The following is a 17,940-nucleotide window of genomic DNA, read 5'->3' as shown; positions in this document are numbered from 1 at the left end:
AAGGAGACGAATCCCAATCTGTACACAGTTCTGCTTGTATGTTTCCCTGTATTTATGCTCCCACTAAATTTCATGAACATTTTCTCCACTTTCATCTTCTCAGAGAAATCTCCCCCTGACTGGGACAGTTGGTTTCTCAAAATTTATGTAAAATTCAAGCTTCTGAATCATCTGCTAAAAAAGTAAGACTCAATGTATTTAACCATAAAATAAATGTACTGTTAATGGCTCCTACCAGCTCACTGCTGAGACATGCAGTTTTAAAGTGTTTTCCAGTTTATACGCTCCATGTTTCAGGGGTCGACTGTACTCTTTGGCACGAGCAAGGTATGAGTTCACTTGAGCATCAACAGGGAACTCTGAATCCTAAAGGAAAAGAATAGATACATAGTTTTCAGAAACGCTGCAGAAGTTCATGCGATGCACTACTAATTACGTTAACTTTAAAAGCACGTTTTTTCCACTCTGCTCAATTTTTATGAATTATTAAATCACTGTTGCCCTGATTTTATCCTGATATATATTGTTAAAGATGAATACAGGCATATCTGGAAGCCTGGTGCCTGTAGTGAACCACTGTGTATTATGAGATTAGCTTGTTCTTATGAAATTATATTCTTATGAATTAATGTCTAGACAGTCACATTAATACAACATTGCTCTAGGAAGAGATCAACTATCAATATTAATCATTATTTGTAACCAAACAAAAGCAGTGAACTTACATTTGTTATAAGAACATGGATGCTCATTGTTCATACTAACAAAACTCCTCCCATCAACACCCCCAAAAAAGTATTTCAGAGAAGCAGCTGGGAAAGATGCACCTCTGCAGATTGGATGTTCTGAGATAAAGCTGTAAGTGGCAAATAAAATTCTGCTGGAATTGGAACTCACAGCTGAGCCTGTGTAATGATGCAGGTGTAAGTAACAATCTTAGCTGATGTTTTGATCGTAAGCACATCATAGTAAAAGAACACAAAAAGCCATCCAAGAAAATCTCTGTGCAATTCAGCATCTCTGCATTCATGAAGTATTTGGTGGTAGGCAGTCAAAAGTTAATACCAATCAGATTTAGAGTAAATGAATTATTTTCACTTACACAGAAAAAGGTCTAATGAGAACAAAACTACCAAGGTAAGATGCACTGCTCTATCTGTCCTGCACTGTACCACCTCGTGATCAACAGCAACTTCTAGAAATCCTTTCATTTCATTGTCAGCTAGCAACCTCCTTCAACTAACTTAGAATGGATGAATTTCCTTCTCACTTTCCCAATTACTCAATTTATATTTCATTCCTTTCGCTTTACCTTACATATATCTACTAAGCAGACATGGAAAGAGTAAAGTCCTAGCAACAAGTTCAGCACCACAGTACCTACAGTGTAACCACTGAATTACTAGCAACACAGAAGCAGGCAGAGAAGGTTGCCACATATGTACAGAGACACAGTACAACACACAGAAAAGCAGACAGGTAAATAACCTTTTTTCCTCCTCATGTATATACGCAGACCCACGCCAAGAATAACCCCAGGGAGTATTCCTGAAGGCCACACAGCTTGGACAAGAAGATCTTGCACTCAACCTATTTCACACGCAGCATCTTTCCAACAGAACTCACCAGCACTTGTTGAAAAGAGGACTGGAACCCCAGGGTGCAGCTCTGACATCTGCCTCATCAGCTGCTGGTGCTGTTCTATGCCCCTGACTATGGCTAATGGCTATCTTCAGATTTGCAGCCTTGTATCGGCCTCTCCAAAGCAGCAACACAGTGAGACAGCACCTGCACTGAATCTGCCCCTTATAAGATCCCATTACAGACCTGAAGCCAAGTCCGTTTTCAAGGCTCTCGTTCAGTCACCATAAAATACAGAAAGAGAGCTATCACACAGGCTGAGCAAGGAGGTCTCTGTCCTGGAAATCTGTAGCTTCAAGTGAGAAAGAAGATTCTTTTATTCAGGTGAAACTAATTATACATTAGATATAAATTTAGAATGAAACCTGAAGATAATTTCCCCTACAAGACATCCAAAGAGTATGGCATACGTACTTATCTCATTTGGTAACAGTGACAAACAGCACCAAACATTTTCATCAATAGATAATGGAAGGCAAAAAAATCAGATGCTGATTGAAGTGGATGGCGCAGCAAAGATACTTGGATAACATGTGCAAGATACACGATGGGACTGGATTTGTACAAAGACCCACATCCTTCAGATGTATTTGTAGCAGACATAAGAGTACTACTAACTGAACACTGAAGAGAGTATTTTAAAGGGAATATTAAAACAGCTGGTGTCATGATTGACTCTGCCAGGTAAGAGGGATTGAGAAAGGATGAACGGCCCTTGTTTCTGACAGCCAAGTCAAAGAAACAGGCATCAGATGGCTGCTTAGACATCATCTGCACTCGTCAAGTACAAACAGCTTGAAATATCCATTCAGGACTTCAGGCAGGTAAACTGCATTCAGCAGTAATCAAAACTCATAACATCCCTGCGAAAGAGAACTGATATCACATCGTGACAGAGAATTTTTTTCATATCTAGCTACTATACATCAATCATTATCTGAATACAAAGTCTTTTACCGCATTTGAGCATCAGCTTAACCACGTGCTTTTAAGAAACTGGAATGAATTCTTCACACCAAAAGAAAAAATCTATTACTCCAGAAATAAGTGGAAGGCAGATCTTCTGTATCCTTCAAAAATACATTTTTCTTGCACCTGGCAAAGCCAATAAAACAAATTACATATAAACATATCCTTAATCCTTACAGGTTGACTTTCAGTCAGCATGTATTTCTTAGGATCAAACTAGGTTTTATTACCAACTCCAATTAACCCAACTAAACAGATTTATTAAAAACAGATGGTCATTAAAGAACATAAGGAGGATAACAGCACACAATGTATTTATGAAATCCACTAGTCATCCCAAGATGACTTCAAAGGCTGTAGTTTCCTAACAACTTGTAATCCTTCTTGTTTGCAGTGTTTTCAGGACGTCCTGCTGGTAAATCCTGCTGGTAAAAACTTTCAAAGAATGAAGTATCACATTATTTAAGATGTCCACAACAAAGATTAAGAATGGGATAAAATCTAGGCATTCTAATTGGAAAATGTGCACACACACAGTAGGATATCCACTTTCTGTTGTTGTTCGTACTTAACTCGATGGCAACGGTTAATTTAAAGGAATAAACACGCATGGGATTTTCAAAATCACAGACTATCAAGAGAATATCATTGTGTTTCTCACTTCAGAAGCTTTCTACACTACACGTCCTGTAAGGATGCTGTAACTCTGAATCAAACTCTTTAAGAGACGATCAGAATTACTATTAATGTTATCTAATGACATTACTGATCAGTGCCAGTGTACAGATGAGACCAGAAGGTATTTTTTCAGCAGCGTACGGCTTCAGCCTTACAAATAAGCTCAATCACATCAGTCTAAAACCCAGTGGTGTCTGTTCTGTATTGCTTTTTCAAACTTGACTATTAAAAAAGACTAGGTGTGACAAAAGCTTTAAATGCTCAGCACCTCCCATACTTGATCACAGACATTAATATAAGTTTTGTCCCACCTAAACCACATTTATGTTTTCCCAGCAAAGCTAAGAAGCTACATACTTCATTTTGCTCATGTAAAAACTTCCCTATTGTTTTCTGCGTTACTCTGGGTAAGGTTTTACAGCTATGTTCAACTTCAGCTTCAAGTAGCCTTAATGATACTCAGCGATTCCATCCCCTGAACAACAGGTTCCATTTCAGAATGGCACGGACTGCCAATGGTGAGAAACCCAGGATGTTGGTCTCGCCGTTCTTCTGATTGAAAAGGAAGACAGAAACAAGGGAGATTCTGCAGAGAAGATGACTGAAGTCATCATCCTTCTTGTCTTAATTCCGATATCAGCGAGGCACCTGTATGCTGTTAACTAAACACTCACACCTTAAACCACCCACTTCACACAGATCAGCCATCTAAATGTAGTTTCCTACACTTGCACTTGTTTTTAAAAGACATGCTAAGTAACAAAGAGGAGCCAAGAAAGAATTGCAAACACACTCTGAAAAGCACTGGGATCTTGGAGGATTTCCACAGAGCACTATTTTTCATGTTTACATGCACTATTTGTATCTTCATTTCATTAAGCAAATTACATATCCACCTCTGAGTTCTTCCTGTGAGAGTGGACTGTGTGTTTTTAAAAGCAACAAAGCAAATCCTGTAAGGAAAATCAACCTCCAATTAAAATCTTGAAGACTTTGGTACTATTTGAAACTCAGCATAACAGAAATAAGATTTCTTTGCATGTCGTATATAATGACAACTGGGGAAAGAAAAGATAAACAATGTAGGGAAAAGAAAAACAGAAACACTCAAAATTAGAAAAAAATATGTAAAGCTTCCAAACCACTTAATCTTGTACAGCCATTCCAGGAGAAAATAATACATTTCTGGCTAAAATAACATTTTTACATAAATACAAGTCATGTTCAGCTTACATTTCAGACATAATATTCCTGCAGGTCTCTGAAGCCACTCCCATACACTGTCCAAGTCTGGGAGTAGTTGAGTCTACAGTACTTATATATAGAGGCTAAAAAGTGAAGAGGATTAACTAAAAATCAGGATACTCCAAATCTGTGCCACTGCCTTTGTGCAAATCTAAGCAGCTGTTGTGTCCAAGTGTGACCCTATGAGAGCTACAAATTTGCACAACCAGAATAACGACATTAATAAAGCTGAGAACAACTGAGCTGCTTCACTCCCTTTCAGCAACTCAGACTAAAAATTACTAGATAATCAGATTTTTGCTCATTTCAGAGCAAACCGATACTATGCAAGTCAAAACTAAGGAACTCTGAATAAAAGTGACTGGAAAAGTGGTGCATTTTTCAGTAGAAAAAACAGATACTGTTTGAGGAAACACTGCTGTGGATTATTGCTGCAAAATTCACAAATAGAGCTAAAAAGGGGATAATATGAAATATTAGTATGTCATTCTTCACAGAAAAGAAGTCAATAAAAAGGTATTTACCCTAATTTTCCTCATCTACAAAGCAATTAAGTCCTCTGCATTTATTTCTGAAATTGCAGTTTTGACCTCCTGTGCTGTGATGATCTCGTATTTTACTAGAATGTGAGACTCAGACTCAGGTGTAGAGATAATCCAAGAACCACAGGATCACCTGCCACGGCCAGGTGAAGCAGTGATGCCAGTGCTCCCCAGAACACAGCAGTGGAATCCAGTTAAAACATAGAGTTTGTTGCTGCTACGCATTGGTTTTTGTTCATTCTTGTATCTGCTATGAAATAGACAGCAGCACTACGAAAACATGAATGTGGCAACAAGAAAAGCTATTAAGGTGTTGTCTTACATCACTATGAAAGGGAAAGTAATGCATTTCTTGCCTGTGAAATTAAAAATCCTGTTACTTCATGAAAGGCAAGGAACATTACATTCAAAATAGCATCCTAGAAAGAATCTCTGTTAACTCTAATTCTGAATGCACGTCCTCAGTCACTGACAACAGCAGAAGCAGATGGTTGTACCTCCCAGACCAATATTTAGAAACTGCACTATCTTTAGATAACAGAGTTACAGGTGAAACAGACTGCTAGCCACTGATAAAAAGCAGCCATGACATCCCCTTCATTTACATGCAGTATTTCCACAGCTGTCAAAAATACTAGCAGGAAAGAGGAAGCATCGTAACTACTTTTGTCCTGAAGGCAGAGGGAAGGCACTCCAATGGTAGATCCTTGGCAAAGGCAATAATGCAAACACATCCACACCATAATTAAGGATCCAGTCTTCATGATTTACCTTGAGAGCTCCACAGAAACCAGATTACATGAAGCAGCATTCCCTGCTTTGATACCTCACAGATTGATATACAAAACAAATCCCAACAACAGAATATCCTCTTCCCCCCTCCCTCCCCCCCCCCCCCCCTTCCAGGAAAGAACCTAAGCTTTGACACATAGTATCTGAGAAGACAGTCATTTACCACAAACCAAGCTGAAATTAACTCCGGGAGCTCACAAACCAAGCTTTGTCTCAGGAGTCTCAGACCATTAGCTCTCCCTGATAAGATACAGATCTTGCCTGGATGGGAATCGTTATGCAATTTAGACAATTCACCCTTAAAGCTCCTTTCTTGTCTTGAATCTTTAAGTGAAGACTACATTTTATCCCTTCTGAAAGCAAGGTTTTTCTGAGCAAGTCTGCAGCTTTCATTTTCCTTAAGGAAGATGCAAAAGATTCTCCCTTGTCAAAACAAACAAAAGACAATAAGAGAAGCTGAACTTATCCTGAAGCTGAGAATAAATGTAGCCTACTATAATAAAACAAACAAAAAAAAAAGGAAAAAAGAAAGAAACCTCCAAATCCATTTATCTCAACAACAGCTCGGCCTTGTTTGGATCATCATCACGTAGTTCTAGGTTTCTCTATACAGATGTGAGAAATTGAAGTCTACGCAGACTAGCTTAACTATGCAACTGCCAGCCAAGAAATCAAATTTTGCTCCTTTAATTCCAAACACAGAAAAGAAGTTCAGCTGAAGCAAGGATCACTTGCCAGTCATTTGATGGATCCAAGTCCTCTGGTGAGGGAAGAGGAGGAGCAATCTCTCTCTCCTTGCCAAAAATCAGCTCTATAGCATCAGTAGCTGTTCTGAGTTGAAACGACAAAGCTCATTCTCAGGCTGAATCCACACACACAGGCACAATTACCAGCACACCTCCCAGCACATCCACACACAACTTCAAACAAACACTGTTTTGTTCAGAAACAAAACCTAAGAAAAATGTTGTTATACTTAGGATGCAGCTGCTGCATTGATCTACATCTCAGCAAAATAACCTGATTTCTGTTACTGCCTAAGTAAATTCAAGGAAGCGTTCTGTTTTTCTCCCCAAATTAAGGATATCTTTGCCCTTTTGTTCTTGGTCAAGTTCTGTGCTAATCACTGCTAGCAGCATTCAAACACCAGTTAAATTAGCTTCCTACTCAAAGTTATCAAGAGGTGACAAAAATTTAAGAATTGTTTGCTCGTGTTTCTTGAAAAAAGAAAAAAAACAATTATTTCATTATGGAGAATATCTTTTGCTTTATTTATTTTACAGGATCCAAATATCACTACGTTTTGTTTTCCATACCTTAGTCCTTAAACACTAAAGTAGTCCCATGGAAATCAACAGCCCCACTCAAAATTGCAAATACAGTTTCTAAAATAGGGCTTCAGTTTTACACTACATCTCAGCTCTTGACCAAATTAACACAGCTTTCCATTTCCACAGGCTAAGAATTACCAAGAACCCACTGAAATGTTCACCAGGTATCTACTTGAATTAGTATTAATTGCTTTGCTGCAGTATTGACAGGTGAATATGAAATACAGTCAATCAGAATTATTCCATCTTCCTCATATTTTCTGTAACTGAAGTAACAGCAGATCTAGCAGAATGCAACGATTCTGAAGATACTCAATGCACCCAGTGATCAGAATGCCATCAGCAAAATATTCAGTATTCTGTGTTGCCTGATAGTTTACTCTGAGACAACTCTATTTCAGAAAGTGCCAACGTCCATACTGAGTGTACTACAAGTTTACACCTTATTTTACTATATTAATCATAACTACAATTATATCACAATCATCTGAAATACAAGGAAAACAAGTTGAAAGCAATAGCAGGAGAGCACAGTAAAAGCTTTTACTGCATACTACATCTTGCCTAGCTTGCTAATAAAAAACAAAAAATCACCTACAGAGGCTGTGGCAACATAAATCCCCCTTGTTCAGTACAGAACTCTGACAGCTCATCTTTTCGGTGGGGTTTTTGTGTTGTGTTTGTTTTTTTAAATAAACATGAAGATAGGATGTAATAGATTGTAAAGTCAGATTAATTACAAGAGCTCCTTTAGAACTGTTCTGATGTTATATACAAGGCTGCTGTCTTCATGCAACTCTTCAGAGTTTGTGAAGCGGTGCTAGCAGTAAATTTAAACCTGAAGCTGCTCCTGAGGATGGCATTTTCAATGGTGTGACAAAACAAGCCTTCCACTGCCACTGCCTATGCAATAAAGCAACTGGAAAGCAGCAGCACTGTAAATACAGCTGCATCACAGACACACTCCATGCTTCTTTTTCCTTTTCACTGGAGCTCTTATTAGCAGCCATCGAAACTTAGAGAAATTGTCTACCATAAAGTGGACAAATTTGAAGACAGCTACTGCACCGCACTAATATTTGGTTTCTTTTATTGCAGCTATTAAAGCCACGTGTCTCAATTATTAATTGTCTGAGAGATTTGAAGAGTAAGAGGAAGCTAACGACTATGAAATACTCCATCACTGAAAAGTAACAATTTCCTTCAAATTTTTAGTGCTACAGCTCGACTGTTATCCCCCCTATTTCAGAAAGTAAAGGTACCAAAAGAAAAAGCCTTACTCCTCACAAAACGTACTGCCAAACTCTGCAGAAATGAACCAACAGCAACATTTTAGCTCCCGGTAAAGCTTAAAAACATCTCAGTTCCTCAGTGAATCACATCTCTCAGATTAAAGCAACGCCACTGTGGGTGATGCTCTCAAGGAAAAACACATCATTCAGGTGGGAACTGCAATGTGATCTGTACACCAGACAGACACATTCATCTAAGTGTTCAAAAAGGAACAACACGGATGCGCTGTGGGCACAACAGCCATGCTAGGGTGTTCCAGAATACTTGGCTTTAGGAAAGGATCTCTCCAAGGCATTCACAACACTCAAGGAGATCACACATTCCTATCAGCATACAGCAAACCTAGGGGATATGCCTGTGAAACCCACTGAGCTGCATGGTATCCAAATCAACTGTTCAACTGAAGATCTGCCCTACCTTTGGGAGAACATCTATGCCATGCAGCAATGCTGCTTGCAGCTTTTCCCATTCCTTCTACTATCTCAGGAAACATCATTTCAGCCCCTTCTTTTGCTTACCTACGGGGTAACAACTCGACAACAGCCTCGTGTGAGTCAGTAAGACGAGGGAAGAGCCACAGTGAAAAGCTGCTAATGGTTCTGAGTGGTGAGTACAGTTAGATTCAAAATAGTGCAGTGATCATCCAACCTTTCACTTATTACTCCTTTATTGGGAGGAGGGGGAGGGGGAAAGTATGATTTCACACATACAATTAATTTTAATTCTTCAACATTATGCAATATTGCTACTCTACGTTACAAAATCTCTAACAGTACCCACATGTCCAGGCTTCAGAAATCTACTCTGACAACCATTAACAGGTACTATGAATATAAAAGTTAGCACCCATGGAAGAACAAATCCAATGCTGTTTTACTAGCAGCAATTCTGAATGCATTGACCTGAGTCTTATCTCACAGCATCATGTCATAATGATGAAATATATTCCTGTTTGTTTAAAAAAAAAATAATAATCCAAAAGTCCTGTCTAACATACAGGTAATCAATTCTTTACAAGGTATAAAATACTATTTATGTTCATATACCATAAATAAACACCATAATTTCAAATGAACAAGTGAAGATGCTGTTATAGAGCTCAACCCAACCATTTGCCATGGAGAAGTGACAGAAGGGTCACGAGAACACTGCAATAACTTATGATGATACCATGCATGTATTTGGCGCCTGGATTTTCATTGCAGTTTTGCAGGTCACAACCAACCATCTGTTATTCCTGAAGATGTTATTTACCCTCCCTACCCCCTCCTTTAAATGGCCTGTACTTGAAAAAGCTACTATATTTACAACCAATGGTAAAATAAACAACGGTGCAATAAAACACACAAACTTCCACCAATTATAATTTTATTTTTAGACTTAAATTTTTGCTTACAATGCAATTAAGCTTCAGTGATATTTTAAATCACTGCCGTACATGCAGAGTGTGCTATACAGTTCAATTAGGCATGTTAAAGAGCTAATTTTGATTATATGATAGAAATCAAATTACTTCAGTTTCCTGGCACATTTCAAATACATTGCAGCATTATCATTTTATATAGATATTAAAAACTGTTCACAACAATTAATATCAATGCTCTCTCCTACATAAGTACGCTACAGCAGAGCTGATTAACAACTTCAGATGCTTTCTTAAGTTAAATTGTCCACTTTCTATTTAGTTCCTTGTAAGAGCCATGTGAATCAACAGATGCATGGATCATAGGGTATGGCAGACAGCACAGTACCACTTCTATTAAATCACAAGCTATATCATATCTATGCCTCGTGCTGTATTAATCCCATTCCAACACTCAAACTGGCTGAAGAACCCTGGGCAGAGGCAGTGACAGCCAACTTGCCACCTACTGGTTGGGAATCCAGTCCAAGAGAATGTGTTTACAGAGTGAATAAAGACACTCTTAAATTCAGCTCACGTTATGCAGAAAGTTACCATAAAATATTTGCACTGATAATCTGAAGCCAAACTGAAAAAGAAAAGATACCTATAAAAACCAGCTTCCCACCGTGTTTAGTAGAATTCTATTTCATCTAAACCCATCCTTGTAGCACAGTGCAGTTTCGTTGTAAAAGCAAAAAATGTATTCATGTCAACGCCTGAGAGGGTGTGAAGCTGCATGGGCCTTCTTCTACCTCTTTACTCAATCCTGCTGTCATCACAAGAGCTCGTTGCAGGCTCTGGCTAACACAGCAAACTCAAGAACCTGTCCTAGCACATACGGCCTGCTTGGCAGCTGCAGCCCAGCAAAGACCTTGGCCGAGGGGTCTCCTGCTGGCATCATTTAAGAGATGCTGACTTGAGTGAGACAGTAAGGAAGCCTGCCACAAATATGCTGCCAACATGCTCTGGTTCCATAATCATGGAAAAACTACCAGCTATCTAACACAGACAAGGACTATTCATCTGCATTACCATCTTCTCTCCACAGAAACACCTCTCCTTTCATTCCCGAACCTCTTAAAAACACTGAGCAACAAACACGCTTACAGTGCGCCACTACCAAATAGCTGCCACCTCCACAAACCACCTGCAAGGGATAAGTAAATGAAGATCTGGCATACATTTGGTTTTTATGATCATTTTAAATTAACTAAGTGCCTTTAAGGTTCCTACCATGTAGCTCACATCACATCTACTTGCAGCAGAAGTACTATGGCAGCTCAGTCCTTTTCAACTTCTGGCACAAGTTAAGACCCATTAAACCACCTAAAAAGTAACTCTTTCAGTGTCACTCCACTTCTTCTGTGAAGTTCCCGATATTTCTTCCATTCCAAATATTTCATTTTGAATAGTTCATTCTGAGCATGCACAGTTCCGTGTTCTTTCTTTTTCTCCTGAGAAATAAACAGGACCTCTGAACTCCTGACAATATAAAATCTACTTCCACATCTACAGAATCCCAATGCACCTTACAGATACAATACTGTAATTGCACAGTAAGCTGAGATGAGAGATTTACAGAGACAGACGTTACTTCTTCAAATACTGCAAGACTACATTAAAATACCTCTGAATACAGTTAAGAAAAATAGGTTTATTTGTTATAACAGTGGGGCTAACGCATTATTGTATACTATATGGTATATACTATCTTTCCACACGCATTACATTGTGGAAGACATGAAAGAAGAATGTGAATGTATGAAGGTTAATAATTTCCATAGGAGGAAAAAAGGAAAAAATCTTCTTTGAAAACATTCTTGCTGCTGGACATAAGCACCGATAAAGAGAAAAAATGAAATCAGAAGACTGCTGTGCATGTGGTCACGTCATGCTTTAAGCTACCACATCAAACCCTGATTTCTGATCGTTCAAGTTCATTGAAAATATTTTCCCAACGCAAGCTTTGCAGCCAACACAAAGTTCAGTCAAAAAGATCATAATCATAATGAACGAGATCATTTCTACCAGCTATCAAAATGATTTTTGATGGTGATATGCAATGTGAAATACTGAGGAAAAGGGTATTCCTTTTCAGATTTAGTTTGACACGACCCCATTTTGGAGAAGATGCGTCTTCTCCTAAAGGTTCTCTCCTGTCACTGCCATCACTGGTGCTAAAGAGTCATACAAGTTTTTAAGTTCACCATTCTTTCTCCTTCGCTAACTTCCCAAGGCTCCACAGAAAAGCTTCCATTTTCCTGGAATTAGCATTCCAGTTTTAAGGCATTGTCAGAAACCTCAAAAATTGCATTTGCATTCTCGGTATCTAATACACATTAATTTTTCATGCGTAGAAAAGCACTAGCTGTGATCAGCTCAGTAACTGCTTATATAAAAGCACAAAGGATTTACCAAAGTTCCTGTATCACCTACTTTGTATACAGTGTAGTAGTAAACCACATTCTGGGTCCATTACTTCATAATTTATTTGCAATTGCCCCTTACAGACACTGTCCATATTACTCCCCTTAGCATTTTATCATGCCAACTCAGTTCCAGGACAGGTAGTAATTGTTCTTCCAACCTCCATATAATGATTAATAATGAAAACAAGTACTTTGCCGTGGTTTCTGAAGCGTGGACACAAAGCACTCTACACGCCAATGCTGGAGAATAATGAATTCTCTCTAAAAAAAAAGTTGATTATTCGATCACAATACGCGTTAGCCATACACAAAACGTGATCAAGCTGACTAATCTTTGCTGTAACTCAGCATAAATATTTCCAGCATTGCAGAAAGTGATGGTACAGAAGAGGCAACGAGGCACACAGACTGACTTCACAAACAGGACAGTGAAATAGGAAACCAACAAAAACTACCTTGAGGTGGAAGGAAATCAGTCCTTTTATAAATTCATCAAGATACATTATGAAGCCAGAATGGACACCATAAAAACCAGTCCGTTGCACTTCCTTGAATTAACATTTACCTGAATCAGATATAGCTTAGTAAGACAATCAGCTATTATTTAGAAATTGGCAGAGCATCTGACAAAATGGAATAAGTTACTGCAAGTACAGTACGACTGTGAAATGCCTAAGTACACTCACTGTCAAAAAGCAACCCTTCATTTCCAACCCAAAATTTCTTCAAAATCTATTTCCATCTACTGAATCATATTCTGCTTTTGTCTAAAGTAAAGACTCCTAATAGGACCATTTTCTACTCCCTTTGCAGGCTGTCACTGCCAGCGATGGAAATGCTCCTTAATTTAAACTAAGCAGACTACATAGCAGGATGTATTTGTCAAATTTTGACTAGCCTGATATTCCTCACCCTAATCATACCACCATAATAACACAATTTCCCTGGCTTTCCCCAGCATTCCTAGCTAGACCTGTTAGAAGCTCTCCAGCATTCATGCTAGACCTGTTAGAAAGCATCACTTTTTTGCAGAGCATTGCATAGGGACTTGTTGCTCAACTACCCGAAATATTCATTTCCAGCATGTCTCTCTTGCTATAACAGTCTGTTCTGCACAGATGTTTCCAGATAACATTAGCCATTGCTGTAGTTAAAAAAAAAAAATTAATTTGCGTGTAACTTAAGCCTGTTCCAGATTCCTCTGCCTTACTTAGCTGCCCTCTCTATGAATTAAGCCCTCTTCGCTACGTCATCTATAAACTTTATCAGTAATTCTAAATGCAGCCTGTTCCATATTTTTGAGATCTTTTTCCACGTCGCACATAAAAAGAACACTGAATAGCATGCAACAACTACAACATATCTCTGAAAGGCACCCTGACAATACCTGTAAAGATTCAGGTCATTCCTTGTCTTACTAGCAGCAATTTTTAGGCCGAATTTGAGCAACAATTGCTTAATGTAGGTAAATCTCCTTTTTACCATCATAGGAAGATTTGTATTAACATTAGTAGTAATTATATGTATATTACTCTAGGGAAGCATCCACAGGCTTCTAGCAGAATCAAAAGGACACAACTGTTCAGTACAGAAGGACGTGAAAGAATGGAACCTGACTCCTAAATTGCCTAAATTGCAAAGCAAATACTGAGGTGTTGTGCGAGATACCAAAGCTGCCAGATGTTGTTCAACGCTCCAAAACCAGCCCATGTGCTTTCAACAGAAAGACAATCAGTTCACGTCAGCTGGGACAGACGGCATGTGGAACCTAAAACAAGTTTTACTCCTAGACCAGGTATGGTTCACCCAATAGATCTGTTGTTGTTTTGTATTTAAAACAGCATCTCCTTGGGTAGAATGCAAGTAGCACTTTGTATTGCTTTTGTTATCATTAGCCCTGCTAAACCAACTCAATTTTGAAAAGAAACTAGATTCCATTTGTCTTTTTTTAGTCTCCCTTGTCACTTTAGAATTTCCCCCTCATACACAGCAGCTTGCAAGTCCATCCCCACTAATTAAGTCAGAAGAAATAGCTGAAACTAAACCTCCACAGCAGCTTGCCCAGCGAGCGAAGCAAAGCAGCTTATCATTTCATTGTTACCCTAGGCACTGCGGTACTGCCTCAACAGTTCCAAAGCCTTTATTGGAGATGCCACACTTCATTCCGCTCATCAGCAGCTATACCACAGGTGTGAAGAACAGGGGCATTAGCTTTATTAATTTTTATGAGTGCTATGTGTCAGTGTATCTCTGTGGGCTCAGAGTAACACCGCCGTCAGCTTTTATGAGATGAAAGTGGTAAAACCCCACAGAATTGACTGGCAAAGGTTTTGAGTCTAATATTTAGATAATACCAGAAATTTATGATGGAGAAAAAGGTAACCCACAAAAGCCACCCAGGATAATAAACTGCCTGGGCACGGGTTGAGTCAGACTGCTCTAATTCACTGGACACTTCCAAAATTAAAAGGTGGACTAAAAGTTTTAGAAAGAAGGACAATCTGTATGAAATCAGAAGGAAAAACAGACACGTATGTCAAGTAATTCTGCCTCCAATCATACAGAAACTAGCTACATGCAGAAATAGATCAGAGGAAAATAAAACGAAAGAGAAGAATAAATGTAACACTCATTCTGGAATCGCATAGATTTACTACATCAAGAAGCAGCTAAGTGTCTTTACGTACCTTGTCAACATTTTAGCTGCAAAGACCATTCAAAAGCACTTTCCCAAAAAGTTTTTGGAGGTGAACATCTGATGTACTCATACACCTGCTAAGATTCACGCAAAGTCTCGGACACAATAGATTTTGAATCCAGCTTTAATAGCAGATGAGGTAGAACACCAAAATAACGGTTGAACACTAAGAACAAAACCTGCAGCTGAAACTGTTCCTATTCACAGTGGAACCATGTGGTTACTATAAAGGTACCTGTAGCTGTGGTGCCCAAGCCATATGAGGCAGCTACTTAAAATATTGCTTTTGGGAGAGTTAAAACACTTATGGCAATGACACCATCGTCCCTCCTAAAAAGACACATGCACAATCTAGTAAGTCTTGCCAGTTCTTTTATCTGAATCCAAATCTAACCACAGAAACCATGCAGTATCAGCATGGTTCACCTGCAAGATGTTAAAAATACCTAAAAACTCCTGCAGTTTCTACTCACAGTTGTGAACAGAAGAACTTTTCCTAGGGTCCCTAGAAATTGCATCTGGCTTTCTAACCGTCCTTGAGATGCCTGGAGAACTCCTTTCAGGCTACTGATGCAGCCAACTAGCTGTCAATGTAGATAATTGTTACTGCTGAGCATCATAATGTGTTTATGTATTTATGATTAAAACAAAACTCACAAAATAACCATTAACAATACAAATAAAGGGGAACTCTGAATAGTTCAGAAACAAAGAAGTACACTGCTCTAGCAATCACTCAATATACAAGAGATGTCACTTCCAAGGACTTGGACATTCACACCTCACATGCAGAACATGTACATAGGAAGCAAGCAGTCTGAAGAACGCCTGTGCTGATACACTTTTGAGCCCCAACACAACAATCAACACTCAAATTTCAAATGAGCTACACAACTTTTGCTCCCTCTTCTCTCTCAAAGCAACGCTGCACACACTCAGTGCACACAGAGGTATCAGCAAAATGGCCTGAAAGATTTTGTTCAGATTTCCATTTAATAATAAGGTCAACCAGCTGCTTCTTTGCTTTCCTTCTCTTCTTATTGATATACATATATATATATATATATATATGCACACATTTTTAATTACTTCCTTTCTCCTATCAAAACTAAATCAAAGCCTCCCAATACACCTACTCCACAATATCTTGGTCAAATCACAAATGATTGTATTTCATTTCCTTCCCAAAATATTTTGTAAGCAATCATTACCTGATACTGTGTGAACAGGACGTACTGTCCACCTTTCTAGTAAAGTATCCTCTTATTTTGAGGGGTTTTGTTGTTTGACTATCCTTAATATCTTAAACTATTGCCTTCTGCCTTCCACCCCCCCCCCCCCCACTTCATTTCAGCAGTTAGCAAAGGCTTTTTTCTTGCAACTTCCCCAATTTGTGAAAACCTACAGCAGTTCAAACCCCATTCTTTAGAATTCCTCCCAGGCCCTGATTCATAGGTGGTAAAATTATTTCTAGCCACTATTTGGATATGTCTGAGTAGACTGTCTCTCCCTTACCCACAGTAAACCACACAAAAATATAGCAAAATAATTCTAAATCTGAACTTGACTCTCACATCCATTACAAAGTAACTCCTGTTTATGTAAATGCCTATCTTCTGCCTCATCTTGTTGGCATCCTTCTTTTATGTCTTCAGCAAAAGCTTTAGCAAAGCAAACCACTTTAAGATATTCCTCATTAGAGTACACCCAGCAGGACAGGAGTAGGCAAAACAATATTCCATTGCTATTATTCTAGTTGTGTCACAACTCCTGTCTCAGTCTCCAGTGATCTCAAAAAGTAAAAGGTCCCCTATGTCTTTTCACATACAAATTCACCCGTAGATTTCTCATTCTACTTTTGTATTTGAAATTCTAAGCCAATCTTCCAGCTGCTTATTTTTCAACTCAACTGAAAGCTGTAGCTCCGTCTCACTCAGTTTACTTGAAGTTCACAGTCACCTACCATGTTCTTAACAGCCTTTCATTCCGTTACTCTTTTTCCCAGTTTCCACGTATTCTTGAATGCCTAAATAGTACATGGAAAACAATCCAGAATGATTATGTCAGTAACATAACAAACAAGACCTGCACTGCCATCCTTCCCATTTTTAAGTACCACTGCAATTGGCACGTATTCCAAAGCGTTCCTGCAGTGAAAATAATATTGTAAGGAGAGAAGGCTCATCAAATTATTTTTTTCAGAAAAAAAGCCTTTCAGATGTTGGGCATAAAACCTACTTTCCAAGCACGTCATCTTCAGTTAATCACTCCCAATCAGGAATGCGTGATTGCAAACTCCCACTTGTTGGTATTCAAGCAAACATGGCATCATTACAGCTCACTTTTCATCTGCTTCACAAGATTCACAACCACCTGACCAACTGTCCTCCTCTGTGCTTCTCCATGCTTACGCTCTTTTTTGTATTAAGTTGCAAATTACCTTTTTAATTCCAACCCTCCAAAGATCCAGTCATCTTACCCACAGAGTTGCCTTGTCTTCCTCACCTGTTGTTTCATTCTTTCCTCTCTCATTTCTACCCCTGGCTGTCACACCAACACCCTAAATCATTCATGTCTTTGTTGCGCTCTGCCTTCAACCTGCAGACACTAGAAGCAATATTTGGCAAGAGCTTTCACATATTAAAGCTACAAGAAAGAAAAACCCCACAATTTCTACTCAAAGTAACTGCAGTTACTAAAGACATTTAACAATTTTAAAATATCTTTTCGATGTGATAAGAACCACTGCTGGAAATGAGATAAAAGGCTTGGAATGTTTCAGTCAAACTGTACCTCTGGAACCCACAAAATTGCCCAGAAGGAAATTCAGACAAGTCTCACAATCCTAGTCCCTAATTAAAGGCAATCCTGTCCCCAGATCAGGCTCAGAAATTTAATGGAATTGCACTGATGATTT

The 17,940-nt window shown here is 38.7% G+C and overlaps 1 protein-coding gene across 1 annotated transcript in view; it reads right to left on the bottom strand.

The window, feature by feature from the left end:
* Positions 1-17,940, bottom strand: part of SPAG16 (sperm associated antigen 16) — a 349,932-nt gene that overhangs the window by 292,124 nt on the left and 39,868 nt on the right. Inside the window, exon 10 of the mRNA XM_052675105.1 lies at positions 236-366. Within this exon, the coding sequence (XP_052531065.1) occupies positions 236-366 (131 nt within the window). The remainder of the gene's footprint in view (positions 1-235; positions 367-17,940) is intronic.

The sequence above is a fragment of the Tympanuchus pallidicinctus genome, unplaced genomic scaffold (genome assembly GCF_026119805.1).
Source record: "Tympanuchus pallidicinctus isolate F22 unplaced genomic scaffold, pur_lepc_1.0 scaffold15, whole genome shotgun sequence".
NCBI lineage: Eukaryota > Metazoa > Chordata > Aves > Galliformes > Phasianidae > Tympanuchus > Tympanuchus pallidicinctus.
Note: the sequence above shows the minus strand (reverse complement) of the source record. Positions and strands in the feature narration are given on the sequence as shown.